The sequence below is a fragment of the Salvia miltiorrhiza genome, chromosome 2 (assembly GCF_028751815.1).
Source record: "Salvia miltiorrhiza cultivar Shanhuang (shh) chromosome 2, IMPLAD_Smil_shh, whole genome shotgun sequence".
Taxonomy (NCBI): domain Eukaryota; kingdom Viridiplantae; phylum Streptophyta; class Magnoliopsida; order Lamiales; family Lamiaceae; genus Salvia; species Salvia miltiorrhiza.
Genome location: NC_080388.1, coordinates 58,451,150 through 58,476,110, shown reverse-complemented (window position 1 = coordinate 58,476,110; position 24,961 = coordinate 58,451,150). Strand labels below are relative to the sequence as shown.

General features: G+C 36.1%; 2 protein-coding genes across 3 annotated transcripts; both read right to left on the bottom strand.

Moving 5' to 3' along the window:
- Positions 1–7,903: 7,903 nt before the first annotated feature.
- LOC131010654 (ergosterol biosynthetic protein 28) lies at positions 7,904–11,511 on the bottom strand. Of its 2 annotated transcripts, XM_057938287.1 has the most exons (4): positions 11,200–11,463; positions 9,850–10,056; positions 9,199–9,303; positions 7,904–8,197 (listed from the first exon to the last, which is right to left on the bottom strand). In XM_057938287.1, exons 1-3 carry the CDS (start codon positions 11,312–11,314, stop codon positions 9,236–9,238), a joined length of 390 nt encoding a protein of 129 aa, XP_057794270.1. In that variant the 5' UTR covers positions 11,315–11,463; the 3' UTR covers positions 7,904–8,197; positions 9,199–9,235. The 2 variants fall into 2 exon arrangements, with proteins under 2 accessions (XP_057794270.1, XP_057794271.1); XM_057938288.1 differs by lacking the exon at positions 7,904–8,197 and having other exon boundaries at positions 8,980–9,303; positions 11,200–11,511.
- A 7,447-nt stretch (positions 11,512–18,958) lies between these two features.
- LOC131010653 (uncharacterized) lies at positions 18,959–21,193 on the bottom strand. Its single transcript, XM_057938286.1, has 2 exons — positions 20,244–21,193; positions 18,959–19,959 (listed from the first exon to the last, which is right to left on the bottom strand). Exons 1-2 carry the CDS (start codon positions 20,870–20,872, stop codon positions 19,215–19,217), a joined length of 1,374 nt encoding a protein of 457 aa, XP_057794269.1. The 5' UTR covers positions 20,873–21,193; the 3' UTR covers positions 18,959–19,214.
- Between the last annotated feature and the right edge of the window lie 3,768 nt (positions 21,194–24,961).

Genomic DNA, 24,961 nt, shown 5'->3' with positions numbered 1-24,961 from the left:
TTGCTTGGTCGCCTGAGGAAAAGCCTGAGGTAAGGGCGATGTGGGAGCAGAAAGCCAGCAAGAGGTACAGTGACATGATGAGCGACTACAAGAGGTAGCTCAGGGCTATATCAATGCAGGGCGGTCGATGGATAGACCCCTCTGGATGTCTGGCGATTTCTGGATGGGACTCCAGGCACATTGGGACCGGGAAGATGTTCAGGCCGTTTCCCAGCGAGCACGTGCGAACCGGATGTCTGAGCCCGATGCACCCGGTACAGGGATCAACAGGTACGTGGGAACGTTTCAGTCCACTCGTATCCTGCAGCAGAGTCTGGTTAGTAATTATTAAATAAGTTCATAAGTAATACACACACACACACACACACACATATATATATATATATATATATATATATATAATATCGCCAATAAATAACTTATTTATCTTATATGCATGCATGAACAGAGCTTGAAGACTAGATCCCCCCCTCCCCCGGCTGCACAGAACTATAGCACCTTCCTCCGCCTCCACATGCGCCCAGATGGAACTTTTCTGTCAGCGAAGGATGAGAGACTAGATGTAAGTGTTTAAATTTAATCAAATATTAGTAATACATAGTGAAATGTATTTATTTTCTAACAATTATGCATTGTTATGTATGAAGTAGGCGGAGATTCGTCGCATTGTTGTTGAAACTGGACGAGAGAACCGGCTGGATGAGATCTACTTGGAGGTCGTATAGCCAGACAGGCCACGGTATACGACACTGAAAGTGCCGGTTGGAGCCAGGTTAGTAGGGGGTCTACTCACAGCACAGGCACTTCCGTGATGTCTCAGCAGCTGTATGAAACATGGATCTCCACGCTGGAGGAGCGGCTGCAGAAGGCTGACGAGGACAGGGCTGCAGCACTTGAGGCCGATGGAGCAACACTTCAGGCCGAACGAGTAGCACGCGAGCCCCTTGAGCAACGAATGGCCTACTTCGATGAGATACTGAGGCGGTCGGGCCAGCTACCTTGAGAAGCACTTCTACGTATTTATATTTGGTTGAACTATTTAATTCATGTTTTGGAATAAAATTACACTTGCACTTTCTTTTTACATTTATGTTTTCTTGAACTATTTATTTCACGTTTTCAAACAACATTGCACTTATCTCGTAACAAATTAATAAATAAATATCTTTTCGACATAAAAATAAGGACATATGGAAATAAATTCAAAATACATTACAATTACCAAATTAAAATACTTATGGGAGGCGTTTGGTTTGAGTGATAAGACATGATTGATAAAATAATTCATTTTAATCCAGTGTTTGTTTTGCATGATTGAGCCCGTGATTGATAATTCGGCCCGCATCTAATCACTTATTTAAGTGATTGTTTATCACCCCAAAGTTGGGTGGATTGTTTAATCACCCTTTCAATTTTATCAATCCTATCAATTTTATCTATCTCATCCACCAAACCAAACACCTCCATGGTGTATAAACTAGATTGATAAATAAATAAATAAATATTAATAATAATCAATAAATAAATATTTTTTCGACATAAAAATACGGACGGAACCGAGATCGATCCGTAATTAACAACATCTCTTGGATATCATCTCGACATATTCTAAGGTTATTAATATATGATATTGTATATTGAAGTAGACTTTAAATAAATTAATATGTACTAGATATATCAATAATACGAGTGTTCTGTACTAGCGACCACTCGAAAGGAACTTCAAGGTTAAGCGTGCTTGACTAATCAACGGTGGTAAACGCCGTCGGTATTGCTCCGGCATTCCGGCGAAAAGTGCCACCGCCGTCCGGTCACAATTAACGGCGGGGCCGCCGCCGTTATTTGTTGGCGGCATCCGTTTGCCGCCAGTAATTGACTCACCGACGAGTATTGTGCCGGCGGCATTTTGCCGCCGGTAAACTTCTTTCCGGCGGCCGCCTCCCTATTACCGGCGGTAAACGCCGCCGGTAATCACGATTTTTTTTTCGTGTGTAGAATGCAATATTTAGAATTGGAAATCTGGCATGCTATTGTTCTAATAACTATTGAAAATTTGGAAATTAGTTATCATTAGATGGTGGGATATTCCGATTAAATAATTAAAGAAGGCCAAAATAATCATTGAAATATCCGGGCCAATTGAAGTGAAGTTTCATAAAACTTTGGTGAAGTTGAGACTAGGGATGGCAATGGATCGTGGACCCGGTCCAGATTTGTGGATCCAAATCTGTTTCTACGGATCCGGATCTCAAATTTTTGGATTCGCGGATCTGGATCTCATTTTTTAAAACAGATTTGGATCTTGAAAATTGAGATTCGGATCCGACCCAGATCCGACCCGTGGATCCGTTTTATTTAATATATATTATTTATTTATTATATTTATTTTATTAATAATATTAGATATATTAAAAATTAAAAATAATAGACAAATTAGAATTATTTTGATGACTTGATTTTCTATGTTAAGACTTTGTATTGCATGAACGTATTTTGTGCAATATTTTTTATGATATAAATTAGATGTTGTTGATTTTGTGAATTTTTTTTTAATTTAATTTAAAAACAGTAAATCCATAGATCTGGACCCGCGGACCCGTGGATCTGACGGATCTGGATCCAAAATTTTCAGATCCGCGGATCTGGATCTTATAGATAAAAATGGATCTGGATCTGGATCTGGTATTGATAAGATCCGGTCCAGATCCGACCCGTTGCCATCCCTACTTGAGACTTGCCAAAAAAAAAAAGGGGAACATAAAGAAAAGAAAATTCTCTAGTAGTCAAGTGGGGTTTTTGCATTAATATATTCTTAAAACATTTTAAGATATACACAATTTATTCTATAAAAAATATAATACTATTTTTTTAAATTCTTATTTGTGAATAAATCTCTCTTTAAAGCCAAGGGGAACATAGGAATTCATTTGATGCTTAAAATGAGTAGTGCGATGTTTACCAATAGTAGTTTGAGTTCAATAAGGCCGCATATTGTTATTTTAACTTTACAAATGTAGAGTTGTATGCTAGAATTTCATTAAGTAACGAGAAACGCCATCTTTTATTAGCTTCTCGAAGGAGAAATTATCCTATATAGGCTCATTTTAAAAAAAATATCTTCAACTCCATGGCAATTTCATTTCAGTTCTGATGCATATACGATTAAGAGTAGTGCTAATTGGACAAAATATGTCTGAACAAAAAAAAGATATGATTAAATATTTTAAAAATTCAATTTATTTAAAAATTTGATTCAAATTTAAAATTGATTTAGTTAGTTTTATTGTTTTCTCCGCAACGGTAGTTTTTTAAGTAATTTTTTATTATTTTATTTTTGTAATTTTGTACTTAAAATAATAATTAAAAAAATAAAACTTACAAAAAAACTAAAATATAAAGATAACAATAAAAATTAACTAAATCTTTTTTTTATTTTTAATATTTATTTTTAAAAAATAAATTAATATTTACAAAATATTTAATTATTTTTTGCCCGAATATATTATGTCCAAATAGGATTATTGTACAAAATAGTAGACGCGATAATTAATTTGTTTACATTTACGTTTGTGATAGACGCGATAATTAATTTGTTTACATTTACATTTGTGATAGACGCGATAATTAATTTGTTTACATGTACATTTGTGATTTGATTGCATTTGGAAGAATGGTAGTGGGCATCGAAACAAAAGCAGAAGTTGTTCAATCGAAAAGAGTTGCTTCAGCTTTGAGCATTCCAAGTTTCGACGCAACTTTTCACTATTGCATGAATATGAATTTCCTGTATTTTTTTTATATTGTAGAATATCATTACCACTGTTACAACGGACCATAAATCTTACGCTTGCATATTCATCCATAGGTCAAATCATATTCATAACTGTTAAATTATAATTTCTGGCAATCATCACATCTCCACATTAGTTTGACCATCAGTGACGTGGTAATAACTATTCGAAAGGAGTAAGTTAATACTAAGGTCTAGGAGATGTCAAATTAAGAATACTAAAGTCTATGAGTTTTATTATTGGGAACTCATCAATTCGTGACCTCAAAGATGAGAATCATTATTTCAGGATATAATGATTTAAACTTTTTTTTTTTGGTAAGAAAAGAGATTATATTAAAACCAGAAACAGGTACCAGAGGTATCAAGATGTAAAATTACAGAAGCAAAGGGCATGAATCTCTAGAGATCTAGTCCATAAAACGAGACCCAACGTCTGAAATTCCAAAGGCTCTACCCCAACTCCACATTTTTGCTTTTATCTCCAAAACCACATCATTTATTTCCCAGACTTTAACTTCAAATCGACTGGAATTTCGGCACCTCCAAAGAACCCAGTTAATGCAGCACCATAACGCCCTAAGGAACTTCCTGCTCTCTTTCCGTTTACTCCAATCTGTGAACAGACGGAAGTGTGAAACCACATCTTGTGGCTGCACAAAACAGATGCCTAGCCACTTATAAATTTCGTCCCATACCTTTCCAGTCTTTGGGCAATGAAGAAGCAAGTGGTTAATAGACTCCTGTTGATGAAAGCACGCGTTGCATCCCAGTTCAGCCACTTGCAACGGGATGTTTCTTCTCAGGAGGTTATCACAGGTAGGTAGTCTATTTCTCAAAATTCTCCAAGCTGTAGTTCTCGCCTTATGTGGGGCTGGAGCCCTCCAGACCTTCGCAAGGCCCTCCTTGGACTCGTTCTCTGCAACCGCTTCTTTCTTGACCTCGCTAATGATCGAGTACGCCGATTTTGTTGAAAAGATTCCATTTTTATCTGCGCTCCACAGCCAACCGTCGTCCAAATCTGCATTAAGAGAAACTGAAGAAATAGCAGATAGCAATTCATTTGCCCCGGCCCTTTCTCTCTCAAACAACTCACGTCTCCACCTCAACTCCCACTGCCACTCCCCGTTTTCCCATCTTCCCGACTTGGAAATCAGTGCATTCTTGTTTGCACTAAGACGGTACAACCTAGGAAAGACAAACTTGAGAGGTTTAGAGCCCAGCCACCAATGATCCCAAAATTTTGTGATCTGTCCATTCCCGACCTTCATCTGAATATTGTTCAAAAACCAAGACCCTCTCGTTCCCCCAGCCGCCTCAACCAAACCAGGCCACCAACCCTTCCTAACCCAGCCTGTTCCAGAGCAACTCACCGACCTCTCACCCCAATCAAGATCCCCGTAAAGTGATCTAATCACTCTAGCCCACAGCAGGTCCCTCCCGTTAAGGAATCTCCAAAACCATTTCAACACTAAAGCTTGATTAAACCACTCGAGGTTCTTGAACCCCAGCCCCCCTTCTTTTTTTGGTAAACATAAATCAGTCCATTTAACCCACGTGATTGAACTCGCATCCACCCCCCCACCCCACAGGAATTTACCGCAAAGTGAAGATAAATGACTCACAGTTGCTTTTGAAATGAAGGTGAAGGAGAGCTGATAAATTGGAATAGATTGTAAGACCGCTTCCATTCCATTTTTAAGTTATTATTTGTTCAATTTAATAGTATAATATATAATGACGCAGCTTGTAAAAGTTTTAGTAATTCATAATACTTGAATTGATAATTTTCAATCATTTATTTATGTCTTGAATTGATCATTTTCATTTTTCAGGTCGCGAATTCAAATCCCGTCGAAGTGAGAAAATAAACATTAATTACGCAGAACACATGTATGTATTGTCATCAACCAATGCAATGAATGTTTATGTCATGTGGCATACCTCTTAAAAATATGACATGCCTATCAGAAAGTTAAAAATAAAAATAAAATAAAGGAAAAAAAGAACATGATATGTCACCAAACCATCTTGTACGAATGCCAACCAGTAATGTGTAAATCACATCTTCTTAAAAAGGGTTAATAGCCGGAAAATACACGAACTATTTTCAAATTTGCATATTGCACATCACCTTTAAAATTAGCTCCAAAATACATCACCTTTTAATTTAGTTGTAAATTGCACACGGCGAAAATTCCGGCAACTCTTAAGTTTGACCGACGATGACATGGACAGCCACGTGGCTTTTTTTACAAGCTGGCAAGCCACGTTATCAAAACGACGTAGTTTTGATATTTTGAAGAATTAAAAAAAAAAAAAATCCGACAGGTAGTCCGGCGAGCCATCACCATTTCCAGAATCCGGCAAAACACAACCACAACCACCATTTTCCCTCACCTCCACCATAACCACCACCACAAAAATCTCCAGAATCCGGCGAGTAATCACCGGCCTCCCCTTCCGAAAGGGTTGTCCAGTTGCCGCCTCTGTCAGCAACCCACAACCACCGCCTGGATCTACCGCCTCCCCAGAAACCTCCCTAGCAACTCAGCAACCACCGTCTCCCCAGAAACCTCTATTTCACTACGGATCAGCGGCGCCTCCACCGGCGACCGCAGCGTACCACCTCCCGCCGCCTCACCTACTCCGCCTTCCTCCGCCAAGTTGAGACGCAATCCGCCTCCTCGACAGGTAACAAGCCCGTGACAAAAACCCATCGAAGCCATCTGCAACGCCTTCCTCGAAGCCCATCGAAGTTGCTGTAGAAATCCATCAAAACACAAATTTGCGCCGCCCCCTCGTCTACAACAAAAATCAAGCTCATCGATTTGCGTTGCCTCCTCGTCTACAACAAAAATCAAGCTCATCGAAACCCATCAAAACACAGATTTGCGCCGCCTCCTCTTGGATGAAGGGGGTGAGCAATTGTTTTTGCTTGACCTTGAAAATTGGTGTAGGGACGAGAGATTTGCATATTTGGGGATTTCCCCTTATGCAAGATGATCTAGGGTTTAATTTGGGGGTGGCGTTGATGTTGTGATGGCTGGTAGCGGCCAGGCGGAGATGGAAGATGGAGACTCAAGGAAAGGAGCGGAGAGGGAGGATGGAGGATGGCGGTGAAGCGGTGGATGGATCTCGGCGAGTCGGAGATGGAAGATGGAAGGGAAAGGGGCGGAGATGGAAGATGGAGGATAGCAGGTGAGGCGGCGGTTGGATCTCGGCGAGTCGGAGATGGAAGATGGAGATTCAGGGAAAGGGGCGAAGATGGAGGATGGAGGATGGCGGTGAGGCAGCGGAGATCTCTCTGTGCTCGAGCGGAGAAGAAGACCGAGATTTCTTCTTCATTTTTTATTTTTTATTTTTTATTTTTAATTATACTCACTCAAGAAACGACGTCGTTTTGGGTGTTATAATGTAACAACAAAACGACGTCGTATTCCTATATCGGAAAATCGTCAACGTCAACAAAATCCGACAGTCACGTCACCACCGATCAAGGTGGTAGTCAACGCGGGTGCAATTTGCAATTAAATTAAAAGGTGGTGTATTCTGGGGCTATTTTTGAAGGTGATGTGCAATATGCAAATTTGAAAATAGTTCTTGTATTTTCCGGCTATTAACCCTTAATTAAATACTTGAATTGGACTCCCATATTCATTTGAAATAACGTTTTTTAATTATCATGTAAATTAATCAAAATCTAAACTTTTTCTTTAATCTGTAATTAACATACGTTATATCACAAGTGCATTAATTTAAAACAGAATTTTCTTAGACACAGAAAGGTTTTAATAACTTTGCCACAGTTTATCTGGAGTCTACCGCAATTTGAACATAACATATTATTTTGTTTTTCATGCACCTCTTTATTACCGAATGTAAAACACCTTATATGTTCTTGCAAACCTTGGGCAGTTAGACATATCCCTAATTCGGTTCAAATCGAATCCTCTGTTTTTTTATAGTATTACTCCATTTATCCCACTTCACTTAACCCATTTTTTTTTATGGCACGATCATTTAAGAGGGTGAAATTATAGTGTAAAGATGTGTGAGCTTATATTTAATGTAGTGTAAAGTGATTAAGAAAAAAGAAATACGCTAAGTGAATGGGAGAGAATATAATTTTATAAAGTGTAAAAGCTAAAAAAAGGCTCATAATACACTACAAGAAATAGAGAAAAATATATACGTCTCATTGGACCAAAGAGCTAAAGAAACTAATGGAATATAGTTGGCATACAAAGGTACGACAAATAAACCAAATAAGAGCTAAGAGCATCCACAGCGCGGCTCTTCCATGAGCCTCGAGCCCCGGCCTTTGCGCCCACCTGTGCTGCCGGGTCATGCAGCTCGATCCTCGGCTCTAAGCCTCGCGCCAGGCTCTTGCTGGTTTGGTTATGGCTAAATAAGAGAAAATGAAATCTAATTTAAAATGGCTTCTCTATTGTTGTAGCCGATTGTGCTGTTGTTTACAAAGAAGAAAGAAAAAGGTGAAGAATGGGGGCGGCGGGTGTGGTCCGTGTGGAGTAGTAAAAGGGTGAATTTTTTTTTTTTAATTTTTTTTTTATTCTCTTTTAGTTTCAATTTTTGATTTTGAAATTCTAAATTTTTTCAATTCTTTTAATCTTTTATACTTAATTTTAAACTCTAATATAATTTGTTATTTTAATTCTCAAAATTAAATTAAATGAAATTTTTGATTCAAAATTCAATATTTGTTTTAATCTTGAAATATATTTAATTTGAATGAAATGAAAATGAAATTTTTAGAATTTATTTTGGAGAGGCTCTTAAGTGGGATCCACCTTGGAGCTCCAAGGGGACTCTTGGGTGTGGATGTTCTAAGAAATGAACTCCATTAATACTCCTAGTAATCACGTTACCAAACTTCATCAAACAAATGCCACAAACCATACAAAATACTTTTTGTTACTACTCTGCAATATACTCATATTATCCCCTAATTAGAGTTCCCCTGCTATCAAACAACATAATTAACTTTGATGAATCATCCATCATAATTAATTTTTTTTTAATCATTTGCGAATATAGTTATTACATGAAAATATCGTAGATCAATCAACAGAATGTTTCCTTCATCCATCATAATTAAGTTTAAAAAAAAAATCATTCGCAAGATAGTTATTACATGAAAATATCGCAGATCAATCATCAACAGAAAATCAGGAAACTGTAAGCAGCTGATACCCCATTTATAGAGAGATTCTTAGTCCAAATACAAAAAAAAAGATGACCCTGTCTTTCCGACACACATCGAGCTCATTGGTGCACACCCAAAAATTGTTACAGATAGGCTGATAAATATCACAACAGATGGTGTGTAATGGTTTTCAAAGAATATTTAGATTACCTTTGCCAACACGAAGCATCAAAAGAATTACCTTTAGCTGATAAATATCACTACACATAGGCTTTATCTCACTGATGCTTAGCCTTGGCTGGTTGATGTGAATTCCACTGCAACAACATCAAAATAATTGATGTTCCTGAAAAAAAGAGAACATAATAAGTGAATCCCCTGGCATTATAAACAGACGTCAATATCCTACTTGCACGGTTAAAGTGAAAATTGGACTTAGAATACATGAATGAGCCTGTGATGTTTGGTGTCTGCCAAGAAAAATGAGACTGGAATATCAATTATTTTCTTCTAATGATGCTGAAACCTCAAAGATAATCCTAGAAACTTATTTTCTAAAAATTATAAGAAACTTTCAATAATATTAATCGGAGCAGGCAATGGGTATGCTTTACTCTGAGTTCGAAATAAGAATAAAAGACGTGTTGACAACAGCCGCGGTTTATACCTAATCGAAGACGAACCATCATGCCTTTGGTTTTGCCTATTTAAATAAATCAAAATATTTCTTATAGTGTCCCGTGTGATAGGCATGTTCCTAATTTTTATTTTATTTTTTGTAAAGAATTAAATATAAAAAAATGCAAACGAAAAGCAATGGCATGGTCTCTGAACAGAGTGATGATACAACTTGATTTTAAGTTAACAGGTATATATTTACACTGGGCATTACCTGCAAAAATGCCAACGGTTGTCAGATTCCCAATAGCCATTGTGTGGTAAATCAGATACTCCGACAGGAAATGACCAAACGCATAGATGAAGGATAGGAATGTCGCCAAATATAGAGGCTTGTTATCAAGGTTAAATGCGCAGAGATAGCAAAGCGTGCAAGTCAACAGTGTCCAAACTCCAAAAGTGCGTCCGTGAACTTCAGTCACTACAATGCCATAGAAAAGATAGTGAAAGTTATTGTATGAGATAATAAAAAGGCAAATGTTGGAAAAAGCAAGTAACGGCATCTTGTCTTAAATGCCAACAATTGTAGAGAGAAATATATAAAAGGAGAGTATACATGTAGCCACATAGTTTGATTAAATATAATTGCATTTTGAAAAGCAATGAAATCCTAAGCTGAAGTAACCTAGAGGAAATCAAACCATGCCAAAAGGGATGGTCGTGGTTTTGGAGAACTAACCTATTTCGTGACACAGAGAAGTAATTGCAAACCGTTTGTGGGTGCAAGAGTGAATCAATTAGTGATGGAACACAAAATGATACTACGTGGATACTCAGTACCTCATGAATCTTCATAGGACCTAATCTAGAGTCTATTAACTGTTAATGGATACTCAGTACCTCACGAAAGATAACCGTTAATGGTTATCTTTACAAATGCGTGTGTAGATTCCAAATCTTCAAATAATATATTCTCCATCCGTTTTAATTTCAAGATACAAATTGCCATTAACTCTAAAGAAATAGGAAACCACGAAAACCAGATATTGCTCGCTGAAATTTTGCATAAACTTAAAAAGGAAAATTACTAAAACCTAGTTCAGTATTACATATACTGAAATGTAAATCCACTATGCTAAACTTGAAATCGAAGCAGCCAACAATATATAATTTCAAGTGCAATCCGCTGCTAAAATTAAAACAAATTCAAAGAAAATAACGATGGAACAAAGCAAAGATAGTTGCCCAAATCTCCATGAACTCCACAATTGTATTCTACACATATTAGTTCACAATAAAACCACTAGCTCATTTCTTATACAGAAAATCATGAAGTAGCGATCTAGACAATAAGGAAATAAGAAGTAACACAATCCTCTTAATTATGAACATAAATCATCAATATCTTCGTTACATTATAAGGAAATAAGAAACAAACAATGCAGCAGACGAATATCACGGGGATCTTCGTCTCTTTTAATCAAATCAATCCTAATGCACAAAAAACAATAGTAGGTGCTGTGAATCTTGCCATTGAAAGATGAATCGGTCTATTGCATTCTGCATCCGAGAAAATAATGAATATGAATGGACAAATACAGTAGAAAAAAGAAAGGAAATATACTGGTGGCTTTGGAGTAAACGGCGAGCTGAAGAGCCCATATATCAAAGAATCCGAACCACACCGAAGCTAATCGAAGCGTGCCCACAAGCATCAGCCACCACCCTAGTAACTTCATCTTCTCTCTCTCGCTGTCTTTTTGGAGTCAGAAAGTAATGACTCTGATTTAGGGATAGAAACACACATCAGCCGCCGCAGAATCCAACGGCGTCGTTCTGCTTGTTTTGCTAATTTGATTTTTCGTTTTTGGTCGCAAAAATACTTCTCATTCCATTCCATTTATATCGTAACAAAAAATTTATATCGCCCCCCCCAAAAAAATGGGGCATGCAAATTAAGTATTATAGATTTAGACAATAAATTGGTATTTTAAAAATAAATAAAAAAAAGTAAATGAGTTGAATTTTAAAAATCAATTTAAAAAATAAATGAAAAAAGAGAGAAAAAAGAATAATAGAAAAATAAATGAAGATAAAATTAATAATGAGATAGATAAAAAAAATACTTCCTTCATCTCCGTCTCAATTCAATAGGCCACAAGATTTGAGCATTAATGTTAAGAAACAAATAATTTATACTTCATCCATTCACAAAAATATGACATAAAGGAGGGTGACACAAATTTTAAGAAAAAATATGCTGTTTATTTAGAGAGTGAAGAAATGGACCCATAAATTAAGAAAAATGAAGAAAAAAAATTAAAGTAATGAGTGAATAAAAAGACTCACAAGTTAATGAGTGGAGAAATGAGTCAACAAATTAATCAAATCATTATTAAAAATTGTATTGAGACTTGGTCAATGAGACGGACGAGGTGGTACATTGCAATTTGCATATTTTTTAACAAAAAATAAAAACCCAATTAATATTGTACCAGCACAAAATTGATAGGAAAAAGGGTTAATGCCGCTAAATCCTATAACTATATGCGTTTTCCCAACCAACTAAGCCTTGAATCGCGATTTGCATCTGGCGAAGAATTTCGGCGACCTAGCTTAATCTCCGTGTCAAATTTTTTGATGACAAGGTGGAATAACGTCTACATGGCAAATACATGTTATTTTTTTATTAATAAATGACGTGTTGTGAAACGACGTCGTTTTGCCAAGGATGCCCAAACTCGGCCCGGTCCCACAGCCCCAGACCCAATCCAGCAGCCTTATCTCTTTGACTCGGTTTGGATTAGGATTTCTGGCGAAAGGAAAAGGTGTGCCACCTAAGGTTTCCGCCGCTGACCCCTAGCGTGGTGCCGACACAGCCTGCTGCCAAACTCCTGCTTGCGACGTTCGGTGCTGTTGCAATTGCGCCGATCAAGAAGATATTGTCGGTGCTGCTGTTGCAACTGCGCATGACCGTGGAGAATTCGCCACACCAACAAGACCTCGTTGCGTCTTCTCCGATTCAAGCCTCAATGCCATCGCCCACGCTCTTCGTCGTCCGATGTCGTCCCTAGTGACACGCCCGCTCATGTCCAATTTTGTCGTCGCTGGTGACAGAGGCGAGAGGCACCGCGATTGAATCGTTGCCACTCTACCCATTGCCGCTCACAGACATCGGAACAGAAAGGAGGCCGCCACAGCCCCGCCGCCGACGAGCGACGCAGGGCGGCACCTCCGGGAGACGACATCGTTTTGTGACTAATAATTTCAAAGAAAGGTGAGGCGAAATGACGTCGCTTTGATTATCGGAATTCCATGACACGTAGATAAGTCCAGCTGCCAAGTCAGCTTCAATTTTGCCGGAAAACTACATTAAGTGCAAAAATCGATTCAAAACTTAGTTGGGATATACTGTGGCAGAAATTATGAAACTGATGCAAAACACAAAAACACATATAGTTATACGATTTAACGGCATTAACCCCTAGAAAAAACCACCTTAAAATACTTATAAAGGTGTGTGTATGTTGTACATGTGTGTCCGCGTGAATTTGAAATGGTCAATGTATTTGAAATAGAATAAAATTGCTTATAGAAAAAAAAAGGATTATTACTATTTAAATACACCAACTTTTCTAAAATTTTAAATTCTAACATGAATTTTCATTTTTTATTAAAATACATGAATTTTAATACTTACTCAATTTTTTATATCGACTCTCATTTTCTTTAAATTAAATATGAAGTGACATATCTAAAATATCATTACTAGGACTCATAGAGAATAGGTACTTCAGTACGACGTCTTACTGAAGTATGGGTGAATAAGATCCATATATCCCTTTCATTGTCTACTGTCTATAGTGGCTAGTTATGCTAATAGTTAATATTTATATTTATATTCATTGAAACTGAAATAAATATTAAAGTCTTCTCAAATTATAAGTTATGACTGCATGATAATTTATATAGATAATAAAAAGAGCAAGAATTTAGTAGCTTTAATAAAAGGCAAAAATTAGGGTGCATCCACCTAATTAAATTTAATTTAGAGGTAGAGTCCATCAATTATTAATTTTCAATTAGAATTTATCAATACAATTAAAATTTAATTACAACATATGTAGCAGAGCACTTAGCAAAAACAAAAACAAAAATGTGGTGAAAATTCAAAATGGTTCTATTTTGGAATCATTTTCCACCGGTACCATAAATTATACTAGTACTAGTATTCTACAAGTTCAATATCAATGCCATTTTGCATCGGACATGAAAAACAATGCAGCTCAATTAAGTAAATGATTTAATTGAAGCAAGGACGATATGATTGTTGATTCATAATTATATGGATTTAATAATTCAACTATACACCCAATTGTTAAAGCATTACAGCTATCTTCCATTTGGTATTACAGTAATCTAATGTCTAATCCATTATATAATTAGATAGCCCCAGTTTTCAACAATAGCAATAGCAATAGCAATAGCATGCACGCCAATCCATTATCCAACCTAACTCGGTATAACATAGGATTCTACAAGGGCCCTTGTTTAATCATCTTCAGATTTGCTGTCATCAAATAATACTATCATACTCATTATGTTAATATATGTCGATTACTAAAGCATAAGAGCAGTAGTTCTTCTGTGTTTTAGCATGACATTTAAAATTAGGAAAAGTTATAGTTTATATTCTAATTCATTTTAATAAAAAAATCTATATTAATAATAACTACAATAAAATACATAAATTATGTGAAATTGACAAAAGTATTCTGAAGTCTGAACTATTACTAACTAAAATAAAATTACACCAAGTATCCAAAAGCTTACAAAAATACCACATTGCTCGATTTTATGCAATAGTTCCGAACGAACTCTAGCATGTAATTTTGACGTTACTCTCTCAGCCTATAAAAAATCTTTTTATTAATTTAGTTCATCCACAAAAATGGTGATGTTTTCATTTGGTATATATCCTCTTATATTTTCTACCTAGTTATATTTTCTACCTCATGGGTGAGAGGTTCACCCTCGAAAAAATTATTGATGAGTACGAAACGAAGAATCGCTTCAAGTGAGAGATCAATGACGGCCATATCATGTTCATGGATACGTCGAACATGACACCTGAGCAACTGTAATTCCATCGACAACGGGTGGCAACGATTCTAGCAAGACACTTAGGTATTTTTAATTTTATGTACTTTTAATTTTTCGTATTTTAAATTAATGAAGTTTTAATTTTAACAATTGTGTTATTTAAATTTTTTTCGTTTAAATTAAATAAAAAGGTAAAAATTAAAACTAATTCATATGAGCCAGCCAAATGAATCAGACCAATGCAAGCATTGACTCATAAGTGGTCCCGAAATATAAATGAGTCAGTAACTGACTCAACGAATGTGAATACTCTTACCTCATTGTATTACTTACCAAAAATTCGACACTTTTAGTGCTTGTTTGGTTCAAGGATACCACCTGTAATAGCTCGGCTCCAGACTTGACGGCTATCCTCACGGATCAACACGAGTCTTTTCTAGCGTATTTTGTTCTCACTCGCACACTCCCCGAGAAACTTCTCAGGGGGTCACCCATCCTGAAATTTCTCCAAGCCAAGCACGCTTAACCTTGGAGTTTCTTCCACGTGGGCACCAGAAAAAGAAGAAGCATCTTGTTGATATGAGTAGCATCTATCAAATCATTTAAGCTCTCCTCGAATATGCAGTCCCATACTTGAATATTCTCATAATCCCTCTAGTTCGGGTGTGTTCCGGTTTATCCCTGCACTTTTGTGATGAAACGTTTAGACTCTGTTGCTCTATAAGGGTGGTCTGTTTCTTCAGGGAGTAGGTAATATATGTCCGATGTCTTGGTCATATAGAACCATTTCTCGTCTATATGAACAACGTTATGCATGCTTTGATAACTATACCTTGCGATTGCTGCATCATGCACACTTAATCCTTGTTATCTTGTTCACATCAGTCAAGAGTGGTTTGATTGCACTTGTATGTGGTCGTAGTTCCTTTCTTTTTATCCACTGCCCAAGTAAGCTCTTGCTAACTTGAAGTTTGACAGCCATTTTATTTATTGTAGACCTCTCTAAAATGGACAATGACTTAACCTTCTCAACATCAAGCTGTTTCCTATCTTTATGTATCACACTTTTGCGAGTTGATGTGAACATTACAGGTGTATCTGACTGAAGCTTCTCTTTTGTTTTGCTCCATAAACGGCGTACCATTCAGCTCCTTATTCAAAACATAGAAGCTGCCTCTTTTTGTACTCCATTTTTGCATTTCCCATTGCTGCTATTTGCGAGAAGCCAATGAGCCAAATCATTTTGCTCTTCCATAGTTGGGATTTTTCTTTTGTTCATGAACTCCATTTCCGTAAATTTTCCCTTTCGAATGTAGAAGAAATGAGCCTTATGTGTTTAAATAGGTAGTCAAAATCTGAATTTGGAGGGAGCCGAAATTTGGAGGCTTTCCCTCCATAAATTTTCAATTTATCAAATGAAAATCTGCCTCCTTTTGTTAATTGTTTGATTCAGCAATTTTTTATTGTAAATGGTGGTGGGTCCTCAATCACTTAAAAAAACGGCAACCTTGATTAGAAGAAAGAGAAATTAAAAAATTAATGAATATCCTAATTGCTTTTACTTTAATAAAATGTGGATCTCTTTTTTCACTCAACTAATAAAAATTACATTTTTTTTTAAACTCGTGTTTCCTCTCCTAGGCCTTGAATTAGTGGACGGAGGGAATAATAACTACTCCTATTACTTTTATTGAGTGTTTGGTTTAACAAAGAAAATAAATTACTAGTAAGAGATTTTTTTTCCCTCCTCTATTTTGAGAGATAACAAATTGGTGATTGAGTTACCCTCAAGTACAGCCGTAGAGGTAATGGCTATCTCATTACCTATACTAAACAATAAACAATGAATTCAATTAATTAAATCTCTTTTTCAACCTCCAAAAACACCTAATCAAATATGGGCTTAATTAGCCTAATACAATGGGATCATTTTTTTTTACTTAAAATACATCTTTCAACAATTTATTAAATTGCATTCTCCAAATTATACAACATTTTTTATGAACAAAGACTATTTTTTTGACAAAAAGTTGCATGGCATATATAGTCAGCTCACTATAACTGTGTCAAACAAACAATGGAATCTTTTTATTAGAGCATCTACAGTGGTGACTCGATCTAGCTAGGGCTGGCAATTTTTGACACGACACGAAAACACGACACGAAACCGCACGGAATTAATGGGTTAGTAACACGCACGATAAGGTTCGGGTCCTTATCGGGTCGACCTGATAAGGACCTGATAATTTCGGGTCGGGTTGGGTTGGGTTCGGGTCGGATTCAGGTAACCCGATAGTGATATTATTATTTTTATTAAATATTTATTTTAATTTTTAAATTTTCGATTTCTTAGTTTAGGCCTTAGGGTTTCATTCATTTCAAATTTCAATCAATTATTTGCACTAGAGATTGGTTGTTTGGAGAAAAAGGTATGAGCTTTTTGTGTTATTAATGTTAACATTTTATATTATTGATATATATTTAATATTAATTCATATTTTTTCGTTCAAAGCCTTCAAAAGCGAAGTACCAGCATCTAAGTTAGCCGAAGACTTTCTACATGGCGATGATGAACCTCAAACCGAATCTTCTTCGGTCTCCACTATTGTTGTTGCATGAAGGCTGTCACTTAGTCTAGTTATGTTTTGATTTGTTAAGCTCACTTGGATTATGTTGTAGTTATGTTAGGAATTGACGACTCTTGGTTGATGCATTGTTATTTTCATTTGAGCTTATTATATTTTGTTAAGCTTATTGGTTTAATGCTTTATATTGATTGGATTTTTAGTTTGGCATATGTTGAATTGTTGATTTATTGGATATGTTGATTGTTAAGCATATGTGATGAATTTTGTATTTTTTTTATATTATTATTCATGTGAATGAATCAAATCAAATTTGTGTTGTTATCAGGTCGTAATCCAGATCGTGTCGCTATCGTGTTGTGTCAACCCGATTCAAATCGGGTTGTTATCAGGTCGTAATTAGATCGTGTCGCTATCGGGTCGTGTCAACCCGATTCAAATCGGGTTGTTATCGGGTTCGTGTCGGGTTCGGGTTGGGTTCTAGCATTCCCTTATCAGGTCGGGTTCGGGTTTGGCCTTATCAGGTCGGGTTGATATCAGGTCGACCCGATAGCGATCCGACCCGCACGATTTGCCAGCCCTAGATCTAGCTTACTCGAGTAAGCTAGAGATCGAGTCACCCCACTGCGGCCCCTCCTTACTCGAGCATTACCTGATTTATCGAGTATAGCTCTTTTTCTATTGAGTGGAGAGCGTGCCATGCACGCTTTAATTAAAAAAAATGCTAAATTCGAATTGCTTTCCAACTATTTATTATCTTGAAATAATTGCTTTCCTACATCATTTTGCTTTTCTTCTCATAATGTCTTTTTGTCTCCATTAGGAGAAATACGTGCAAATTCTACACCCGAAATAAAAGCAAAAATATAAATAAAAATGTTATCATTGTTTTCCCAATAGTAGAGAGGTTTTTAAATTTTTAAGTTTTATGTAATTTTTAAAATTTTAAAATTAATGTAATTTAAATTTGAAGTAAATTGTGTTATTTAAATTTAAATAAAAAATACAAAAATCAAAACTAAAAAGATTAAGTAAGAGATCAAGTCATCTCAGTGTGGCCTTCTTATTCATTGTGATCCCCCTTCTATCAAGTAAGCTATCAAGTCATCTCACTGTGGATGTTCTTAGAAGATTTTAAACAGTTCTTGTATTTTATTCCCTCCATCCCGTTTCAAATTATCCAAAAAAAATTGACATGAAAATTATAAAATGTGTGATAAAGGTGTACAATGGTGATGGAACAACTCAAAAAATAGTATTAAATGCCTAATTTTATTTTTAAATAGAAATTGGATTATTTGAAAATGGACAACTCAAATAGAAATTAGGCCGTTAGAATTGGGACTGAGAGAATATTACATTCATAATACTAATATATATTTATTTTAAAAATGACCAGTAGTTTAGGACATCAACCAATATTTTCCCCTCAAATTTGAGAAAACCGGCTCGAAAGCTGTCAGAAAGGATAGATTCAAATTCAATTCAAAATACATACAACCACAATGGTTGAACAGAGAGCTTACAAAGAAATAGTATCGAATTGAAATCTTACAAAGACAAGTTGAGCAAAACCAACTTAGCTGTTTTCAAGGCAGATCCATTCATATTTACTAAATGCTACAACCACAAATTTATCAGTCAAAATCTCATAGGCAAATAGAGCCAACAACATCTGAAAATCTACAAGCAAGATTCAACAAAGAAGAATATCATAAATCTAACTAAGAAAACATAGTATGATGAGTCAATCATACAAATTTCAAGGAGCCAAAAAAAGGTGACTAACAAGAATGGTGAAAAAATGAAAAAGCCTCACACTAAATAAAAAACACAGCGGGCCTTCCTTCCCTTCTCTTCTGTACATTTCTCCTACTCTTCTTGGTTAGTCCTAAAACTTGCAACCACACTCAGAAACAAATTGCCCTGAAACGAAGGGTTTCATTTGCAGTCAAAACAGTATATCTTGCGGCGGCGGAGGGCACAGCTCCTTGCGCAGCTTATGAGAGAAAAGCCTGCAAGCATCCATGCTCAAATCCAGCGCCGCTGACAGCGCCACAAACGCCGCCGCATCCTCCGTGCAGTTCACTTGCTGCACGCCCACCTCCACCAGCGGAGGCGCCCCTGCCTTCCCACTGCCCCCCTCCCCTTCCACGGTGGCCGACATCACAAACCCTCGGTACATACAATAAGGCCATAGCCCATAACCGAAATCGCCACTGCTCCGGGGGCTGCAGCCGGGAGACGTGGCGGTGCTTCTCGGAGTCGAGGCATTGGACCCAACGCCATTGCCGTTCAAATCTATCACGAATTTCCCACCCTTGCTGCAGCTGAGGTTGGACTCAGCTAGCACAATGCCGGCTGCTGCGGCCGAGTCAGGAATCAGCTCAAACCGGTAACCGAGGCCATCGGCTGAGCCGCGTTCACGCCATGCCTCGAGGCGGCCCCACGGCTTCCATGTCCCATCCCCCGGGCGCAAGATGAGCCAGCAGCCGGGGTTGGAGCGGCTCACCCGGTCTGAACCGGGTGAGGCAACAAACGGGGTCACCATGGAGGCGACAGCAACCGGTGAACCAGAGAGATCGTGGATGGTGATGGACCATCCTTTTCTTTCTTTACCAGGCCTTTCTCTTTCGCTGCCGAAAGAACTCAACCAACCTCTTGCACCACTACAGCTAGCCTCCAATGGCAATGACCTATCAATCAACGCCATTATCTACTGTTAATTCTAAACCATAAATCTGATATAGCATTGGTAGATTTACCCTCAAGATTTAATATTAGAGTTTTCTAGGGATGGAAGCGTGAATTGGGAGATTTTCTACAGCCAAACGCAGAAATACTTTCAATTAGTATTTGAATTTCAGAAACCACTTTTCCATAACCCTATATATTAAGAAATAATAAATCACAGGTTTTTTTAGGAAAATTATTGCAAAGAAAGTAAAATTCGAATGAAATTCGCGAACATTCTATTCACCTGGAGCGTTGATTGCGGTCAGCTGCGCGTAAACTGAACTTGCAAGTGAAAACGGGCTGCCGAATATTCCCACGAATTTGGAAAACCTGCGGGCTGCATTCGGGCGATCCGTCGAACTGGAACACGAATCTCGGGTCGGGCTCGGCCCGCACGTTCAGGTGAAACTGTGCTGCCTTCTTTGTCTCCTTGCCCATACTAATCCACCCATTGTGGAAGACCGCCGCCCTCGATTCCGCCGCCACCAAATCCAGCGGCACGGAAATTTTCCCCAGCAACCGCCCGGAGCTGACTCCGCAGGTAGCGCCGCGGCGGCCGGAGTAGACCGAAATTTTGAGCTGCGGCCTCTTGGAGGTGGAGAAGAGAGAGGATTTGCCGGTGAGCCTGTCGAGATCGGGTTTGGTGAGGTGGAACGTGGCCGCCGGAGGCGGGGAGCTGGCGTCGGGGAAGCTGGTGTTCTCCGGCGGAATGTAGGAGACGACGGCGCTCTGAATGGGGAAGTTATTGAGCTTGATTGTGCAGAAACAGGGCGAAGACGAGGGGTGGACGGCAGCGCGAGCAGGCTTGGCGGCGATGGGGAACTTGAGCGCCAAGTTCCCGACCGAGAGCCTGACGAAAGGGCAGGGATCCATGAAGGAATGGAGGGTGGGATTAGAGGAGGGGAATGGCGGCAGAGGAGGAAGAGCAGTGCGCAGTGGCACACACACTTAACGACATGGTACAGTAGCCGCTGAGTTGAGCGCCTGTGGTTTGGTTTGCTAACCTAAGCCGTGGGGTTGGAGATATGGATGACAGCTGTGAACAGCCTGGTGTTTGCCACTAGGACAGAAGTTGACGGACACCCAAATTACAAATCTGCCCCTCCTTTCCTCAATTCACGTCTTTGCCCTTGTTTTTTTTCCCATGAAATCAAATTCACTTACGTTTCGTTTTGTGGCTTTCCAGCCTAGGGATGACCATGTGCTAAGATTTTTTTTTTAGATTACTATTCTGTATAACTTGTACGAGTATTGGGTATTTATGAGAATCAAAATAAAAATTTGTTTCCATTTTACATATTGTATCCGTGCGTATAATCAACAATTTTATTGGCTCTCAAAAAAAAAAAAAACAATTTTATATACGCCCTCAATACCCTATTAGTGCTTCTGAATGAAATACAACATTACCATACAGGAACAAAAAGAAAACAAAAGAAATAATAATAATAATAGTGAACATGGTGGGTATTAAAGGACCCATAACTCGTAACCATCATCACTAAATATTGTCATCCTCATTAAATATTATGTCATAGATAATTAATCACATGAAACTGAAATATCTAAAGGTGTTGTCAATGTATTTTATTCACATGATACTTTATGTTGTTATTTGCATGACACTTTATGTTGTTTTTCTTTTCAAAATTATTGTCATATATTGAATTTTTAAAATAGTAGTACTCAAGATAGTATTAAATTAATATTTATAATTATATAAATTTTAAGTATAATATACATGAGATGTAATATTTCACAATGTTGCATCTACTGTCTGTGTAATATTATTATATGTGTATCCGATATTAATATCTTATTATTAAAATATTTTAACCAGCTAATAGTACTATATAATCGTTATTATTATATCCCCTTGATCCCTTATATATATATATATATATATATATATATATATATATTTTGATACGTCTAATAAAAATAATCTATTTTCGTTTATATACATTATCCCATAATATATTATCTCAATATATCAACTTATTTACTTGTTATATCTTATGGTGGACTCTTTTATGTACACATAATACTTGTTATATTATCAATATTAATATAATTTTTTGGGTGGACCATTTTTCCACTCATAATATACTGAATCATTTTTATTAAAATATGTATCGTCATTTTTTAGGACTATTTTTTTTGAGATGGAAGGAGTATTTAATATTATATATATATATATATATATATATATATCATGACTTGATAAAATTTCTTATGCAATATATAGATTCAAATATTAAGCACATATTTTGTTCATATGAATATACTAAAAATGTGATAAATGCATGAGCCTTTCAGAATACAAAACAGAGAGGGGAAATGTAGGAAGAGATCAACTCCAAGAAGAAGAAGAAAATAGCTAGAGATATTATTAAATTCATGTGGAACTCAAACTTAATTTAAGCATGTTTGTGCTTAACTACGTATTAATAATTTCAAGTGGATCTCATATTTATGTATATTTATGTTAACTATATATATTTTTGTGTTCAAACAACGCTACAAAAGACATATTTTAATTTTTAGATTTTTTTTTTCGTGCTTGAGAATACTCACTTTTTTCTTTTTGATATAAAAAGTAATTAGGGTTACGATGTGATGTTCCAATTGAATGTTTTCAATTTTTGATTATTTGTGGAAGAGAAGATTATTCACCTATTTTATTATTTTAATTAATTTATTTGAGAATGAGTGGCAATTGGTGAACATGGCCTTAGTTTGTGAGTTAAATACTTTTTTCATTCACGAAAAATGTGATATTTTTATTATTTTTGTTCGTTCATAATAAATACTGTGTTTCTATTATGGTATACATGTTCTTATATTTTCAATTCTATTGATCAATTTTTTCACTACTTTATAGTAATTTATACACATGTTTCAATTACTTTTATTAAGAGTTATGCTTTCAAAACACACTATACTTTTGATGAATGGGACAATAGTAAAGAGCACAAAGTTGGCAGTTAATATGGACAACAAAGGGTAGTTTTTATTAATAAAATATTTTTTTCCTTCAACTATTAAAACAGGATATTCGACTTATTAAAAGAAAAAAAAGAAATAGAGAATTGTTATTGATTTAATTAGGGGTGAGCAAAAACCGAACCGAAATGCAAAATCGAACCGAATCGAACCGTTTTGGTGCGGTTCGGTCTTGATTCCACTGGTTCGGTTTCCGGTTTGATTTCGAAAATTAAAAACAGATAAGTTTCGGTTCGGTTTCGATTTTCAATTTTTGGTTCGGTTTTAAACCGAACCCGGTTTTAAACCGAACCGAATCGATAAATATTAATATTTTATTATATATTTATATTTTATAATATATAATTTATTTTCTAATTTTTAATTGGTTTATATATTTATATTTTATAATATTTTATTATATACTTATATTTTATAATATATTAATTGGTTTTTTCAAAAATTATATATTTATATTTTTACATTATTTTACAGGTTTTAATTGATTTTTTCAAAAAAAAAAAGATTTTTTTTTTGCATCGGTTCAGTTTACCGACGGTTTTACCGGTTCGATTTGGCACCCCCAATTGATGCGGTTCAGTTTCAATTTTAACCATCGATTCGATTTTGAATTTTAGATTTTTGATTCGGTTTTGCATCGACCGAACTGATACTCACCCCTAGATTTAATAAAAAGAAGTGGGTGGCAATGTGGCATGGCTTTGGATGCTGTTTTTTTTTTTTGAAAGGTAAATAAACTTTATAAATAAAAGGAGAGAGTACCATAGGTACTCCAGCTCAAAGAGTTCAGAACAGAGTCACCAACAAGTCAAAATACAAACTCAAATAAAAAAAAATCTCCAAACCATCAACCATCAAACAAACAGGACTCAAATATTTTTTGCAGGGAAGCAGCTAACGGAATCCAACATCCACTCAAAGGGTGAATGAATAAAATGATTGGGACTCTTGGCCTTTAGTCATCTCCACGTGCAGAAAATAATTTCGTCCACCGTTCTAGAGTTGTCGGGGCTTCCTTCCTTGAACACTTTCATATTATAGTTTTTCAAATCTTCCAACAAATGCATTGCCAAATTATGTTGCAAATTGATTTTCCAACCTTGTTTCCCCTTTTCAACAAATTCGTAAAAATGTTTCAAGGCTTTGGATGCTGTTTGAAATTGAATTTTTAAATTTTTTGTTCTCGTAGGTAAGTTTGAAATTGAATAGGTTTAGGGTGAGTATTGCACGAGGCGTGTGAGTATTGCATAGTATTATTGTAAATAGAGCCTCGTGTGCTGAAACCCCAACGTGATCTGCATTCAGATTCTGTCAGTGTCGCCTTCACCTACCTATGCATGCCTTTTCTATATGAGTAATGCTAAACAGCCACATTGTGGCTGCCCACAATTTACTTAAGTATAAAATAATTTAATTTATTTAACATATTTTTAAAATAAAAATAAGATTTAGTCATTTTATCATATTCTCTACATTATAGTAATTTTTTTGCAATTTTTTGGTAACTTTTTTATTTTTATTAAAAAATAAATTAAAAATAAAAAATGCAAAAAAAAAAATAAAAAAATAAGTACAATATAGAGAATATAATAAAATAACTAAATCCTATTTTTATTTAAAAAAATAAATTAAATAAATCAAAATTATTCTTATTATATTAGTGTGTGGGTGGCCACAATGTGGCTGCATAGATTTATTGTTTCTCTATTCCCATTTTCATCCCTACTAATATTCCGCCCTTTTTTTTCCCCTATAAACTTAGGTTACAATTTCCAAATAAAAAGTTCACTCATCTTTTAAGAAATACTCCACGTATCATATTTTAAAAAAACTTACGTTAATATCACTTTTTATTTAAGTACTCTCCCATTCCACGAAACTTGACACGTTTGATTTCGACACGAGAATTAAAGAATTGTAGATTAGTGTTTTAAGTGTATAGGTAATAGAGTATAA